General features: G+C 46.9%; 2 protein-coding genes and 1 pseudogene across 4 annotated transcripts in view; 2 read left to right on the top strand and 1 right to left on the bottom strand.

Annotated features, from left to right (window-relative positions):
* Nucleotides 1-801: 801 nt before the first annotated feature.
* Nucleotides 802-6776, bottom strand: Zfyve19 (zinc finger FYVE-type containing 19). Of its 2 annotated transcripts, none has more exons than XM_020176092.2 (11): nt 6588-6776; nt 5263-5384; nt 4970-5020; nt 4423-4541; nt 4169-4314; nt 3699-3807; nt 2469-2678; nt 1947-1999; nt 1538-1636; nt 1313-1440; nt 802-1234 (listed from the first exon to the last, which is right to left on the bottom strand). In XM_020176092.2, exons 1-11 carry the CDS (start codon nt 6639-6641, stop codon nt 1156-1158), a joined length of 1170 nt encoding a protein of 389 aa, XP_020031681.1. In that variant the 5' UTR covers nt 6642-6776; the 3' UTR covers nt 802-1155. The 2 variants fall into 2 exon arrangements, with proteins under 2 accessions (XP_020031681.1, XP_020031673.1); XM_020176084.2 differs by having other exon boundaries at nt 1947-2026; nt 6588-6774.
* Nucleotides 6777-6873: 97 nt separating this feature from the next.
* Dnajc17 (DnaJ heat shock protein family (Hsp40) member C17) overlaps nt 6874-16766 on the top strand; it is a 31682-nt gene continuing 21789 nt past the window's right edge. Inside the window, exon 1 of one of the 2 annotated variants that reach the window (XM_020176103.2) lies at nt 6874-7070. In XM_020176103.2, the coding sequence (XP_020031692.1) occupies nt 6993-7070 (78 nt within the window). In that variant the 5' untranslated portion in view covers nt 6874-6992. The remainder of the gene's footprint in view (nt 7071-16766) is intronic. The other variant, XM_020176111.2, reaches the window with a different exon arrangement.
* On the top strand, nt 7160-9974 carry LOC141420786 (dysbindin domain-containing protein 2 pseudogene; annotated as a pseudogene).

Here is a 16766-nt window from a genome sequence, read left to right as displayed (position 1 = left end):
CATCCATCCATCCAACTATCTGAACAGATACTGGTAATTCAAAGATGAAGGTTGCTAAGGCTCAGAGGCCATCTGGCTAACACACATAGCATTCTGGCATCACAAACAAGAGGGGCCCAAGTGGCAAAGAATAGTTTTGAATCCCTAAGAGGAGGTAGTAGGAAACATAATAGGATCTGGAGGCATCTGGGGTTAATTCCCTCTCCACTCACACCTGATGCAGGTATCATCAGGTGGTGATCGGGAGTTGATTCCAGTTAGGGACAAGAGAAAAAAGCAGGTTATGCAGAGAAGTATAAGGGATATAGGCTGAGAGGCCCAGGGTCTGGTCAGAGGAAGTTGTTAGAAGAGGCTGGGTCTGAATGGTGGGCAGGTTGGGACAGGCCCTGGGAGAAGGTGTCCTTTGTGAGTAAGGCAGGAAGTTGAGTATGCATGGTTTTTTCATGTATCATCAGAGTACTAGAGAGGCTGTGAAATTCAACATGGAGGAGTCCAGTGGTTCAGCTGGGTTGAACGGGAAGCATGGTTCAGCTGAATGAATATTCATGTTTACTGTGTATGAGGCTACGAGGATGGGTGTAACTGTTCCTGTTTAGAAAAGCTTACAGGATAGCTACCTGTCTCCTCTTTCCACAGGACTGTGCTTATAGCCTACTCTGCTCTTACCACTTGTCACAGAGCCCAGGCTCAGGGATCATAGGGTTCTAGAACTAACAGATGATGGGGATCTGGGGTTAATATACACAAAGACCCAGGCTCAATTTCTAGCACTGCCAAAGAGACAGAGAGAGTGACAGATGCTGTGGCTCAATGAATCAACATACTTTATTAGATCCACTACTGTCAGGGGACGACCCTGGGCCCTGGAGCCAGCCTGCAGAGCTCATCCTTAGATTCCTTCTGGTCTTCTCCATGTTGCCTGTCACTTTCAGTCTGGGCCTATCAGAAGGACCCCCTACTACTTCCATCCTGGCTCCTCTGGTCATCCTCTGGAAAGGAATCTTTTCTCCTTTCAGGGACACTGAGGCTCAGGAAGTGGGGGGATCCATCACCATGAGAGCCTGATCTGCTGTCCCACTGGATGCCCTGAGATTAAATCCAGAGATGGGAGTCTCATCCTGAAGGTTCTGTCTTCCCAGGAAGACTACAGTTTCTTCAGTGCTCTCGGCCAGCCCATGGCGGGTGGTAAGCCAATGTTTGGTGCTCTTTAAGTTCAAAGGCATCATGGCCTTCCCTATGGAGCAAAGAGAAACAGGTCAGGAATCCCAGGCAGTCCTTGAACTCTCCCACAGAACGTTCTACCTGCACGCACTGGAAGCACCGGGCACAGTAGAGGTCTCCATCGCAGCCAGCACAGCGCAGGGAGGCATCCTCATTGCAGATGCAGCACCAAGGAAGCTCCTCATCCTCAGCCTCAAGCCTGGGAGCCACAGCTTGGGCCTTCAGGAGCACAGAGGAATGCAGGAAGTAAAGTATCTCCCAGGCAGGAAGGAAGGCTGGGGGAAGTCTGGGGCTGTGAATCTGGGGCTTTTCTTACCACAGGCTCTGCCCTGCAGGGTTGGGCCCTGGGTGGGGGAGCTGGCTCCACAGGGATGTTAAAGCCACTTGCCTCATCCAGGGCAGCTTCTTCAGTGAGCTGTGGACAGGAAGAAAAGATACCACTCCCTGCTCTAATCCCAGGCTTCCTTCTCCAGTATTTCTGTGCTTTGTGGCCTCAGCATTTCACCTTTTCTTTCTTTACCCTGCTGGTAGCTGCAGATTACCCATCTCAAGGGACCAGGGGGCACTTCTGGGACACAGGGATAGTGGGGCCCCAACTAGAACAGGAGCTACAGAATAACTGCCCATCCAGCCCTAGAGTAGAGACCAGGTGAACAGAGCCAGGCAGGTATACAGCAATTAGGCAGAGGCAGGACAAGGGTGGATGGTGGGTAACCCAGGCTCACCTGCTGCATGACTCTCTGGATGGCTGCCTCTTCATCCTCATCATCATCACTGTCTGGGAGACAATAATCCTGTAGAGTCACTTGAATGAGGGACAGATGGGAACAGGGGAAGGAGGAGTGAGAGTGAGAGATTTCACTGAATGCTGTCCTCTTTTCTCCCATAATGGTTCATTTCCCAGGAGTGCTTGTTCAGATCTGAGAAGCCTCATTAGCCACTCTGATAGGCCCTGCTGCTCCCTGCCCCAATTCTACCAGAATGGGCCATCACTGAAGCAGCCCTGAGGAGCAGAGGGCAGGAAAAGAAGCCTCAGACTGGGGACTGAAGGTCCCCTGCCTCGTGATGGCTGCCTCTGATTGCTCTTCCACTGCTTTGCTCATGCCTCAGGGTTCTGGGCAGGGCTTGACAGATCTCTAGACCCAGTGGCTCCCACCAATTCACTCAGCCTTGGCAAGGAGAATGTGGCCTGGTGTGGGGGAGGCCCTTGCCAATGGACATGAACAAGCCAGTGGCTCCACATTTACCTGTGTTGGGGTCCTGTCCACGCAGCACGGCCAGTTGCTTGGCGAGGGCCAGAATCCGTTCTTGCCTGGTGTTTTCCTCCTGTAGCTGGACTGCTGCCTCAGCTAGCAGCCTGCTCTTCTCCTCCTCCAGGGACTGGCTGGCCTGCCTCTGGGAATTCCTATGCTGATTCCCTGTACCACCCTGGTTGAGGTCATTCTGAGGGGAGGCAGCTGGAAGGAAAAAAGCAGTCAGGAAAGCAGAGGCATTCCAAGATCTTACCCCAGATGCTGCTGAGCCCATTTCTCAACTTTTTTTTTTTTTGGGAGGGAATGACAATGATGACTGGGGTTTGATCTTTGGGCTTTGCGCTTACAGAGCAGGTGCTGTGCTCCATTGCTTGAGCCACATCTTGTCCACTTTGGTCTTTTTTTTTTTTTGCGGTAGTGGAGTTTGAACTCAGAGCCTACACCTTGAGCCACTCCACCAGCCCTTTTTTGTGATTTTTTTTTTGAGATAGGGTCTCTTGAACTATTCGCGTGAGCTGGCTTCAAACCATGATCCTCTTGATCTCTGCCTCCTGAGTTGCTAGGATTACAGGTGTGAGCCACTGGTGCCCGGCAATTGTTTTTAATTAAATTAATTATTTTTTGGCAGTACTGGGATTTGAACTCAGGGCCTCACACTTGCTAGGTAGGTACTCTTACCGCTTGAGCCACTCCACCAGCCCTTATTTGTGACGGGGTTTTTTGAGATAGGGTCTCCTGAACTATTTGCCCTGGGCTGGCTTCGAACCACAATCCTCCTGATCTCTGACTCCTGAGTAGCTAGGATTCTGCCTGGTTGTTTTAAAATTTTAAATAGCCTCTTCTTCCTTGCCATCATCATCACTGCAGAGAACATTCACAGGCACAGTCCCAAGCGCTTATGGGATTAATTCATTTACTCCTCATGACTTCCCCATGAGGTAGGTTTTACCATATATACCTCCATTTTACACATGAGAAAAGTGACATTTAGACAGGTCAAGTAACTTGCCCAGGTCATACAGCTAGGACATGGTAGAACTGAGAATCACCCATCTGGTTCTCAAGCCAATGCACTTAACCACTAGGCCTACACTAGCTCCCTTTGGAGTAAGCACTCAGTAGATGGTGGCTCTTTAATATTGACCATTCTCTGACTTATATTCAGCTCCCCAAAGGGTAGACAGTGGAGCCTCTATTACTGGAGTAGTGAAATGGAGTGATTACCTGGGCGTTCTGATTCCAAGCTTTCATCAATAGCCACCTCAGCTGTCAGCTCTGTTAGCAGATCCTGTGTCTGCTGAGCCATGGTCCTGTTGTCTGGTGTCTGGGGTGCCTGTCCAGAGAGGGAACCTCAGGGGGAGTAGGGGTGTGGGGAAGGCCACAGAGTAAGTCCAGGAGCAGTTTGGGTCAGGGGTAGATGCTGAGGAAGTCTCAGAGCCCAGGGAAAGGAATGAATTCAAGGTCCATATAATCAAGTGGGTCTGGGAACCCCAACAGGACTGAGTGACCATTCTTTTCTGTCCCACTCAGTCTTGCAGCTTGCCACTTGTTCCTTGCCTGGCAGCAGGCCTAAGGCTCAGGAGAGAAGAGTGGGAGGTTTTATAAACTCCTGCTAAGTACATGGCAATGTACGTATCTGGGCTCTGTCAGATCCTGCCCTAGTAATCCCTTTCCTCTCAAGTTATAGCACTCACCAGCCTGCAAGTCTGGGAAGGTGGAGCTCTGCCCTGCAAGGCAGCAAGCCGAGTCTCTATCTCCTGCATAGAAGGGATGGAGCCCTGGGATTCAGCCTTCAGTGCAGCCAGTCGTGCTTCTATCTCTGCTTGTGATAGCACTGACTCTACAATTGGTATGGGGTGGGGGTAGGAGGCTTGTGAGGACTGGAGGAATTTCAGTCCCAGAAGCTTTCAACAGTGTCCTTTAGGCCACCCTGCCTGCCCCAACTCACTGGGCTTATTCTCCTGGCGGAGCCGTGCTAGGCGCTCAGCGATGACTTGGTCTTGTTGGGTTGATCCTTGGCTCCAGGGAGTGTTGGGCTTCTGTTTGGCTTCCAAGGCTGCCACACGCCTGGCAAGGTATAACGTAGAGGAGGACATAAGGCAGAAGGTAGGATGAAGGCATCCACTCACTGTTTCCGTTCAAATCATCCTGGGCATCCAGAGGCCTCCACTGGACAGTCTTTGGTGGCCCTTGTTCCATGAGGCTGAGGAGCTGCTTTCAGAGCCCAAGAGGGCAGTCAGGAGCCTGAGAGGTGGGTATTCTGACCTTGTGTTCATTTGATCTAGAGACTGGGAGGAGGGCTGGAAACATGGCTCAAGTGGTAGAGCGCCTGCCTAGCAAGTGCAAGGCCCTGAGTTCAAACTGAAGTACCATCACACACACACACACACACACACACACACACACACACACACACTCACACTGGGAGGAGAGTCCTACTATGGCTCCCTTATCTTTCTTCCATTCCTATTTGTCTTTCTCTCTTCAATACTTACTTCTTATAGTTCTGAGGTGGTGACCACTTAGAGGCCTTGGCAGAAGACCCTCTATGGAGAAAAAATCTGCTGTTAGAAGTCCTGCCATAGCTGGGGATGTGCAGTGGCAGACCACCTGCCTAGCAGGTGCAAGGACCTGGGTTAGACCCAGCACCACACACAAAAAAAAAAAAAGTCTGGCTATCTGCCATCCCACCAGTCAGTGACCCACCCACCCCATCCCAAGGCTACAAAGGCTGGCCAGATGCCTGCTGCCATGCTTGGCTGAACCCTTGCCAGTGCCAGCCTCTCACCTGGTCAGGACCTCATGACACTGCTTGCAGACTTTCTGTTGGGTATTGCTAGCCTGAGGCACCACTGCACTGAAGCTGAGGCAGCTGGAACAGAAGGCCCGGCCACAATTCTTACAGCCATACTACAAGAAACATGAAGAAGAACAATTCACATCTCACCCGCCCCTGTGGGCTCCTCCCTGGGACTGTCCAAGCACAATAGAAAGAAGACACTAAAGTTGTGACCAGCTGCTGGGAGAAGGAATAGTGGGGCCCCTAGGGTCTAGGGAGAGACGGGCTAAAGCCTATCTTGGTTTCCAGTCTCTTACTCAAATCAAACAAAGCTTCTTGCAAAACTCCTACGCTTTCTGACATCTTCGGTTCCCTGACATGGTGGTGTAGAAGGCAGCCAGGCAAAGCCCTGTTGTTCTGGTCACTGACTCTTCAACAAAATAAAGGCGAATCAGAGAACAGACCCATGCTTTCTCTGCTCTGGCAGAGATAAAGGGGGTTTGGCTCGGGAGGGGATAACAACAGCCTCCATTTATTAAGTTATTTAGTGTTAAGTTTTAGAGTTTAGCGTTCCAGGCACTAAACTCAGTACTTAAAATTCATCATCTGACTTCATCCTCATTATCTTATTTAATCCTGATGTCCACTATTATTATCCCCATTTTATCGGGGACAGGAGAAGGTTCATGACTTGCATAAGCCAGGTCACCAGGGCTAAGAACAGCAGAGCTCAAATTTGAACCCTGACTCCAAGACCCAGGCTTCTAAGTGTTTCGTGGTCCTGTCTCTCTCTGTGCCATTAATTCACCCCATCTGGTTCGCATTATCTCCTCGTCAGAGAAAGTCTGCAGTTCAGACAGGCAGGTGCTGAGGACAAGAAAACATTTGCCATTGTGCGCTGAGGACAGACGCAGTAATCCAACTCCAGACACCAGGGTAAGGGCAGGGTACGGGATGGAGAAGGCTTCCGAGCAGAGAGAGTAACGGACATGGGGTGAGGGACAGTGTTTATGGAGTGTAAAACACGCGATGGGAGGAGCAGAGTGGGGAGAAGGCAAGGGCCCGATGCTACATATGGGATGGCAAAAAAGCGTAGCTTTCTAAAACTAACAGCAGCGTGCTTTACAATTTATAGGGCACTCCCACCTCCAGCACCTCACCCTAAAGGCGAAGTAGCCCCACTTTACAGGAATGGAAACGGAGGGTCAATGACATCATCAAAACCACCCCGCTGAAAAGAAGCCGTAAAACCTGGTCTTTGGACTGCCAGTGCCGAGCTTTTCCCTCGCCCCGTATCCTCCCTTGGCCCTCCAGCCCGCTGGGAGAACACTCGCCTCCTTCTTGAAGAGGGTAAACTTGACAGCACAGCCGTAGCACCTACTCTCCATTGCGGCTACCGGCGCGCTTAGATCCACACGGCTGCTTCCAGCTGGCGGGCTCCAGGCCCCTCCGACTCTCACCCAGCTCTGCCCTGCCCCACACGCCCATTCGCACGGCCGCCTCGGGGCGGGGAAATCCGGATTTGCCCACACCCGACACAGCGCGGGAACGGTGGGCGCGGGGATTCCTGGGAGTTGTAGTTCATCCCTGGCAGCGCAGTTCCCCGTGTCAGACAAGACTGACCGGAAAACACCAATTCCCAGGGGGCTAAGCGCCATTTGGATGGCTCGCAGCAGGCAGTCCCCGCACGTGCTAGGACTCTTGGGAGTTGTAGTACAAATTCAGTCAGGGCTGGAATCATGGCGGTGACCAAGGAGCTCTTACAGATGGACCTGTACGCGCTGCTAGGCATTGAGGAAAAGGCAGCGGACAAAGAGGTGAGCAAGGTGGCGAAGAATCCTGAGCGGTCTGGCGGCACTTCCTGTCCCGGCGGTGACTGGCACCCGCTCTCCAGGTTAGGGTCCTGGGGCGGGGAGCAAGGGGCGACCCGACGGCCTCAGAAAGTGGGCTTCCAGAACCTTCCTGGACGACTAGAAGGCCTCACGAGGAAGAGGGGCTCTGAGGGCGCCTGGCGCTGGGTGGCTGTGCTCTCCCTGTGTCCACTGCTTGGGAGAGGACCCGGTGAACCTGAGAGGGAAGCGGGTTTCCTCTCTGCGCCTGCGCACCATCAGCCTTTGCTTCAGCCTCCCCAATACTGGGATTACAGACGTACTCCATCACATCGGGCTCATTTCAGTCTCTTTTGCAGGCTGATTTAATTCCACTTAGAGCCTGGGGCGGAAGAAAAGTCAGGTCTCAAGCATCCCCTGCCCCCGGCTTTGGCAGAGTGACCTGTGTCGGCTGTCTGTTTTCTTTTCCAATCTAGTCTCTTGACTCTTCAAGTAGCACATGCGCGGTGTTCAACATGTACTAGTTAGTGGCCCAAACCCAGAGGATCAGAAGGTTAAGGCAGAAGGCCTAGTGTTCTACCTGCCTTAGGTGTTGATCAAGGTGCTGGGGCCGGGGGAGGCCCTGATCAAGCTGGATGCAAGGTGTCCGTCATTTCCTTCTGGGTCGTGGTGGTAGTTGTAACATTATAAGCGGGAGAGGCTGATAGGTAATTCATTGGATAAAAATGAATGCCTGCAAATGGCCCTGTACTTTTAGGATGCCTGTTCAGGTACCAAGGGAGCTTTTGAGAAGAGGAGGCTCTGGGGCAGAAAGTCAGGGATACTCAGGGTTCTTTAGAAAAGATGCAGCCAACCTGCACAGAATGTCCCCTCAGGTACAATTGAAGTCAGAAGTGGCCAGAGTGGCTATCTATGAAGCACCAAAAACATCTCTCATACGTCTTAATTCTTAAGTTTTTGGTATTGGTAATGCTGAACACCTATGTGTCAGAAATATCTTTAGGATATTGGGGTGTCACAAGACAGACGGCACTACTCAGAAGTCAATAGGGAAGGCAAAATTACTGCTGCAGAAGGGTGCACAGCAGAAAGTCTGGGCTGAAAATCTGCAGAAGTTTTATCTGACTCCAGCTGCCCCTCCACTGCCCCTGGCTGGGCAGGTTTTGGGTTCACAGTCTACCCAGTTGGCTAATTAGAAAGAGGACAGGTTGGGAGGTGGCTTTTTTTTTTTTTTTTTTTTGTGGTACTGGAGCTTAAACCTGGGGCCTACAGCTTGAGCCACTCCACCAGCCCTTTTTTATGATGGGTCTTTCCAAGATAGGGTCTCATGAACTATTTGCCCAGGCTGGCTTTGAACCTCGATCCTCCTGATCTCTGCCTCCTGAGTAGCTAGGATTACAGGCGTGAGCCACTGGTGCCCAGCTAATAACTGTTTTTGGTTATCAGCTCCAGAACCAGGGGATCTAATGGAATTTTTTTCTTTTATTAACAACCCTTTTTCCTGGAGCCAGGAATCAGGAACAGCCGGGGGCTGACATGGACCCAAATCCTCTAACAACCCTGGAGCGCCAGCAGCTCCGCCTTCGGGAAAGGCAGAAATTCTTTGAGGACATTTTACAACCAGAGATAGAGTTTGTCTTCCCCCTGTCCCACCTGCATCTTGAGTCACAAAGACCCCCATGGGTAGTATCTCATCCATGGAAGTGAACATGGACACACTGGAGCAAGTAGAACTTATTGACCTTGGGGATCAGATGGAGCAGATGTGTTCTTGCCTTGTGAGGATCCTCCAGCAACCCCCCAGACGTCTGGTATGCCCCTCTGCTTTGGGGACTCGGCACCAGTCAATCAGAGCCAGATGTCGGAGCTCTGAAATGAGGCTACAAGACTGAGCTGGGGAAGAATACAAGTACAGGCTGGAAGTGGGTGTTTTGCCAGCAAAATAACTGTCCATTCTGATTTTAGGGAATTGTTTCTGGGGGCAACAGATCCCTTGTCCAAAATTCTAGGAATGGCCATTTCCTTTGTCTTTTTAATTTCATATTTGTGAAATTACTATAATTATAAAATGTAAAATACAGTGTTTACATTAGACAACTTAAAAAAAAAACAACCCTTTGTTCTTAATAAAACTTTTATCAGATTAAGTTGAGTCCATGAAGTGAGTGGAGTTAGTAAGGCAGCTATTACTGATTAAATTCTTTGACAGAAAAGACCTGACCGAAGCTGGTTCTTACCTATGTAATGTGTACTATGTGCTAGACATTCTAAGTGCTTTACATTTGTAAGTTGTTTAATTAGCTTTTTATTGTTGGCAAGAAATTAGTTGGCTCATTTTACAGAAGATCTAGCGGGTATGAAAGGGCTCAGAAATTGAGAATTCCTGAGGAAGCAATTGAGAGCCTGTGATGTGTGTTTGTATGTGTATGTGTATTGGTATTGTTTATGAGACATGTTATGTAGCCCAGGATGGCCATCCTCCTGCTTCCGTCTCCCAAATGCTGGGATTATAGGTCTGTACCACCATGTTCAATTTGATGTATATATTAATCAGAGAAATGACATAGTGGATTTTAAAGAAGATACTCAACATCAGTGTGCAGAGTGGACACTTGTAATCCTAGCTGCTTAGGAGATAGAGATTAGGAGGATCAAGGTTTGAAGCCAGCCCTGGGCAAATAGTTCATGAGACCCTATCTCAAAAAAAAAAAAAAAAAATCACAAAAATAGGGCTAGTGGAGTGGCTCAAGATGGGCCCTTAGTTCAAATCCCAGCACTACAAAAAAAAAAAAAAAAACGGCTGGTGGTGGAATGAATCTCGTGGTAGAACACCTGCCTAGCAAGCATGAGGCCCTTAGTTCAAACCTCAGTACCACCAACCAAAAAAAAAAAGAGAGAGAGACCAAGGCCTGAGCTAGGCTTGGTGGCTAGGATCCAGTTCTTCCTTGGGAGGAGTGAGAAAGGTCTTTATAGAGGAAACAGGTATCATTCCTGCCTTTTAGTAAGAGGTAAGAATCATGCACAACTATGACACAAGAGAGACATGATGAGTTCCCTAAGTGGGGTACAGACAATACTGTACATGTTCAGAGTAGGCTGAGGTTGCTTCTTTTTTTAGTTTATTAAAATAATAAGTTTATTTCATATAGATACATAATTTGGGGGAGCAGAACTGGAGTCTGAACTCAGGGTCTTGCACTTGGCTAGACAGGTATTCACACAGGTATTCCTGAGGTTTCTTCTAACTTGGCAGAAGGGGTGGAGAAATAGAGAAGGCATTGAGGCCTTGAAAAATGAGTAAAGTTTGGACATGCAAAGGTAGAGGAAGGGCATTCCAAGAGCTGGGAAGTATGTGTAGTTCAGGTTGTCAGAATATAAGCTAACAGAAAGAGTAAAAGAAGTTAAACTTTGAAAAGTAGGTGGCTCCCTCAGAGATGCCTTAGCTGTTAACAGCAGCCTGGACTGGTGGAGGGGCTCAATTGGTAGAGTGCCTGCCTAGCAAGTGTGAGGCCCTGAGTTCAGACCCCACTACTGCCAAAGCAAAACAAAATTTCACCCTCCTTCATGGCAGCCAGTTCTCTCCCTTTCCAGCTCATTTCCATTGGCATTGTGGATACACTGGCTAGCTTCATGGTAATGGATACTTTTTGGTAGAAAGCAAGGGATACCTAGGTCCTGGTGTCCTCTCTTCTTGGTGTAATACCTGTCATGTTCTCTAGAGGAACCTAAAGACCACCAAATATTGAAAGTGTCTATGAGGAAGGCCTAAACTTTAACTGTCTGTCCATATAGCCGTGGAGTTGTTTTTCTTCTTAGGGGCACATGTAAGTGAGCTCATGCAGCATTTGCTCTTTTTGTGTCTGGCTTACTTCACTCAGCATAATGTCCTCAAGGTTCATCCTTGTTACCTTAAGTGACAGAATTTTCTTCGTTTTATGGGTGAGTAAAATTCTATTGTGTGTGCACATGTACCAGTGTCAGTGGACACTTTGGTTAGTTCCATGTCTTGTTTGTTGTGAATAATGTATGCGCATATCTGCAGGAGATGGTGATTTCCTACCTAGGCATTCTTAATTTGGGCTTCGCAAAAGGCTCCAGGAACTGGGTGATCCACCAAAATCACGTGTAATGATTTTTATATATTTATCTTTAAGGGGGAGGTAATTGTTAACAAAAAAAGTTTAAAAGGCCCTGATCGAGGCCAGCCTCCTTGCATTACTGTGAAGCAGAAGCTCAGAGAGGGTGGGTTAGTGATGAATTGAATGGGTGTAGAACCCAGAGGCCCTGATGCCCAATTCAGGTCTGTGCTCCTTCCACTGTGTTTTTTGGGGCCTGTCGTGCACAGTTCAGTGGTAGTGATGAGCACCAACACCAAATCTGACTTTTGTTCAGGCCACTTCTCTTAATCCCAGACCTATATACCCATCTGCCTGTTTTAACCCTCCATTTGGATGCTTCACAGGAGTCTTAATCTCACTACATCTGAAACTGAATTTGTGGTTGGGAGGCATGGCTCAAGTGGTAGAGCACCTGCCTAAGGCCCTGGTTTCAAACCCCACTGCATTTTTCTTTTTTATTCTTATGTGCATACAATGCTTGGGTCATTTCTCCCCCCTCCCCCACCCACTGCATTTAAAAAAAAAGTATTTGCAAAATTGAAGTCAAACTTTTGTCTGCAAACCTGCTCCCTCCTTGAACTTGTTCATCTCAGTAAATGGCACCACTGTCCATCCACTCAAGTTAGCATTTTGTTGTTGTTGTTTTGCAGTGCTGGGGGTTGAACACAGGGTCTTGTACCTGCTAGACAAGTACTCTACCATGAGCTATACCCCCACTCAAGTTAGGAATCTGAGTCATTCTTTTTGTTTTTTTTTTTTTGGGTGGGACTGGGGTTTGAACTCAGGGCTTCACATTTGCAAAGCAGGTGCTATACCACTTGAGCCACTCCCCCAGTCCATTTTGCTCTGGTTATTTTAGAGATAGGGTCTCTAAAACTATTTCCCCAGCTAGGCTTGATCATCCCAATCTTAGCCTCCCAAGTAGCTAGGATTATAGGTGTGGGCCATTGGTGCCGGGTTCTGAATTATTCTTGATACCTCCCTTTCCTTTCACCACTGTCATCTAATTCACCACCAGGTCCTAATGATTCAGCCTCCCAAATGATTCTCAAACCTGCTCACGACCTCCATCTCTTCTATTACCAGTCTAGCCCACTTATATCCCTGCTTCCAGTCTATTCTATTCTATTGTGCCTCTCTAATCTATTCTCCTCACAGAGAAGGAAATGACCTTGGTACTCCCCTAAAAATCCTAATAAAATACTCAGTAGAATTTCTTACCCTCTTCTACATGTTTTTCCCTCTGCCAGGAATGCTCTTCCTCCCCTTCTCTTAATCCAGGTTGTTTTTACTTATCCTTTAGAACTCAGTTTAAATGGTATCCTCAGAGAACTGCGGCCTGTTACTGTCTCTCACAGCAGCTGGTTCTCCTCCTTTCAAAACTTTTTTTAGTTTGCCAGTATGTTTTCAGCTCTTTATCATTTGCCTTATGCCTTACTCTCATCCACACTCTTACTTCTGAGAAGATCTGAGTGATCAGTTCATTTCTATAGCAGCGTCTTACCTGGTGACTGGCATATAGTAAGCTCTCAATAAATATTTGTGGGTGGAATGAAGGAGGAACTACAGAGACTACTACTGTTAACAGCAAATGGTGTTTTCAGAAGACCTTGGTTCTTGCGTTCCAGTGTGGAAGAATCCAAGCAGAACTTGTGGGTGTAAATGGGGTTTATTAAAAGTTAGGGAAAGGGAAGTACAAAGGGGGCATGGTGGGTGCAGGTGGAGTCTGCTGGCAGAGAGCTCATGCTTTTCTTTTTCAGGTGCTTTTAAAACCTACACTGACCCATAGGGAGGACAGACCTGGGAGATTCCCACTCAATAATGAACAAGTGGTGGGGAATGGACAGTTCCCAGCCAGGTGTGGGTAGTCTGGGCCATCCCTAGGTAACCTACATGAGCCCCAAACTTTTCCAACTTATAGCCTGCCTCACTACAACAACTTGACTTGAGAATCAAGAGACCTAGGGCAGTCCCTACCTCTCTCAGTTTTCCCCAAATGTAAAATCAAAGAGTAGGGAACACTAGTTTCTGGAGTCAAATGGCCATGACTTTTTTTTTTTAATGACCCATGTATTCAAAATGTCTTCTACATGTTTAAAAGGTTGTAACAAGCAAATAAAACATAATTCAACAACACACAAAACCCAAACAACTCAATTAAATAATGGGCCAAGAGCTATAATCCTAGCTATTAAGGAGGCAGAGATCAGGAGGATCAAGGTTTGAAGCCAGCTGGGCAAATAGTTCTAGAGACCCTATTTTGAAAATACCTGACACAAAAAAGGACTGGCAGAGAGGCTCAAGTGGTAGAGCACCTGCTTAGCCAGCCTGAGGCCCTTAGTTCAAAAAAACCCCCAGGTCCTCCCCACCCAAGAGACCAAGAACTACAATGGACAACTAAATGGTCAATAAACATATAAAATGAAGCTAAACTTCATTCGTGACTGTGTCACTGTTCATTGAAATCAGGGTGAGATACTACTTCACACCCACTAGGATAGCGATTATGAGAAAACAAACAAAAAACCCAAGTATGGGCAAACGCATAGATTAATTGAAACCCTTGCACATTGCTGGTGGTGTAGCCACTGTGAAAATGGTATAGTGATTCCTCAAAAAATTAAACATAGAATTACCGTATGATCCAGCAATTATCATGGGATCCATATGGTAATGAAACAATTTAATCTGATGATCATCAACCAAAACGAAACAAAACCACCAAAAAACATGTCCCAAAGAAAATATGTGACCTCCTACAAGTGTTACTCTGTCCCTTTATATAACCATTTGCTAATTCCATTAGGGAACAGTCCAACTCTAGCTTCCTGTATGCAGAAGGAGTCCTTCTGCAAATTCTTCCCTCTACTCACTACAAACCTGTGAGGCCCACAGGTGAGCTGAACACTACTATTCACAGGAATCACAAGTTGTTGTTTTCCTGTAGGAAGCCTTGAATTGACCTAGGTTTGCTCCTGGGAAGAAGGCCAATCTCTTGCTAGTGACTAAAGCAGTCAGCCCTAATTTCTCACACATTCCTGGGGTTGGGTACCAAGAAAAGCCTGCCAAGATGAGACTAGGTTGGGAATTAATGCCATCTGCTACTCTCCTGAGTGATTCCACAGTAATCTCAGGAGTTACCTTGGTGACTGCCTTGGGCTTCTAACCCTTCTGCTGTTTCTGGTCTTTCCCCTTGATCCTTTTCACACAGCAGCCAGAGTGAGGCTTTAAAGTGGTAGTTAGATTTTGTCACCTCTTGTCACAGAGTGGCTTTCATTGATGTTAAGATGAACTCTGAAGACACTAATTGCTTGTTCTGCACATTCCCTACCAATCTGCCCTTGCTCAACTCCATGAACCTTCCTCTTTTTTCCTTTCGTTTCCTTTTTTTTTTTTTTTGTCTTTTCTTTTTTGGTGCTGGGATCGAACCCAGGGCCACACTCATGCTAGGTAAGCGCTGTACCACCGAGCTACATCCCAGCCCCCCTTTTGTTTTGTTTTTTAAGTTATGATAAACATACATATGTAACAAAATATACATTTTACTCCTTTTTAAGTAAGATTTTCAATGGCAATAGCACATTTACATTGTAATGGAACTGCCCCCACCATTCATCTTCAGAAGTTCCCATCATTCCAAACTGAAACCCCATACCAAATAAATGTCACTCCCTATTAACCCTTTCCTGCCTCCAGCCTCTCGCAACCACTATTCTGTTTTCCATTTATGAATTTGACTATTTTGTGTACCTCATATAAGTGGAATGATTGATATATGATTCCTTTTTATCTGGCTGATTTCACTTGACTTAATGATTTTAAGATTCAACCTTGTTGTAGCATGTGTCAGAATTTCCTTCCTTTTGAAGACTGATAATATTCCATTTTATGCACATGCCACCTTTTGTTTATTCATTAATCTGTTGATGGATATTTGGATTGTTTCACCTTTTGGCTATTGTGAACAATGCTGATATGAATATAGGCATACACATCTGTTTGAGTCCCTACTTTCAATTATTTTGTGGGGCTGGGAATAACTCGGTGGTAGTGCTCATCAAGCATGCACAAGACTGTGAATTCAGTCCCTAGTACTGAAAAAAAAATTGGGGTATAAACCCAGAAGTGGAATTGCTAGATAATAATACTATGTATAATAGTTTAAGAAACTACCATACTGTCTTCCATAGCAGCTGCAACATTTAACCTTCCCACCAGCCATATACAAAGGTTCCATTTTCTCCTCTTCCTTACCAAAACTTGTTCTTTTTCTTTTTTGTTTTTTTTGTTGTTGTTGTTACTTTTTTGGTGGGAGTGGGGTTTGAACTCAGGGCTTGCAGGCAGCCTTGAGTCATGCTCCAGTCCATTTTGGTGGTGGTGGTGGGGGGTATCTCATGAACTGTTTGCCTCGTGTGGCCTCAAACCACACTTCTTCCAATCTCAGCCTCCCAAGTAGGTAGGATTACAGGTGTGAGCCACTAGTGCCCAGCCTCCTTTGAGTTTATGTTTGTTTGTTTCAAACTCACCTAACAGTCCTGCTTTAGGGCTTTTTATACTTTATGGTTCTTCTGCTGGCTCAGTCTTACACTGGGCAGTTGTATATCTCACTCAGATACCTTACTCAGGTTTTCATTCAAGTATCCCCCCTCATCGAGGCTTCCCTTGATCAGCTGATTAAATTAACTGCTCCACACTTATTCTGCTTTGAGTTTCTAAGTATTAGCTCTCACCACTACATACTATATTACATACCCATTTGTTTACCATTGGTTTTTCCCATTAGCATGTAAAAAATCCAGGAAGGCACTTCTGTTTTGCTTAATGCTAGGTCTCTAGCACCTTGAATGATGCCTAGCCCTTGATGCATTCTTTTCTTTCTTTTTTTTTTTTTTTTTTTTGTGGTACTGGGGTTTGAACTCAGGGCCTACACCTTGAGCCATTCCACCAGCCCTTTTTTGTAAAGGTTTTTTTTGACATAGGGTGTCAGGAACTATTTTCCTGGGCTGGCCTCAAACCACAATCCTCCTGATCTCTGCCTCCTGTATAATTACAAGTGTAATCCTAGGTGCTCAGCAAGTTTATAATTAATATTAGGTGAGATCAAGACTTGTTGCTTGTTGCTGGGCCCTGCCGGTGGCTCACACCTGTAATCCTAGTGACTCAGGAGGCAGATATCAGGAGGATTACGGTTCGAAGCCAGCCCAGGCAAATAGTTCACAAGACCCTATTTTGAAAACACCCATCACAAAAAAAGGGCTGGTGGAGTGGCTCAAGGTGTAGGCCCCGAGTTCAAGTCCCAGTACTGCAAAAAAAAAAAAAAGAATTGTTGCTTGTCTCATCTTCCACATGTTGAAAATGAATGGGAATCCTAACACTGAGCGATGCTGAGGGCTGTAAGTGTGCCTTTATAATCACCTTTGTACAACTAGCAGTTACAGCTAAGAATGTGAACTTTGGAGTCAGACTACCTGGATACTGGCTTCATGACTTACCTAGTTGGTGACCTTGAGCAAATATTTAACTTCTTCTGCCTTGGTTTCCCTATCTGCATCTGCAAAATAAAAAG

The sequence above is a fragment of the Castor canadensis genome, chromosome 2 (genome assembly GCF_047511655.1).
Source record: "Castor canadensis chromosome 2, mCasCan1.hap1v2, whole genome shotgun sequence".
In the NCBI taxonomy this organism is placed as follows: Eukaryota; Metazoa; Chordata; class Mammalia; order Rodentia; family Castoridae; genus Castor; species Castor canadensis.
The sequence above is the reverse complement of the archived record's forward strand: the minus strand, read 5'-3'. Positions and strand labels throughout refer to the sequence as shown.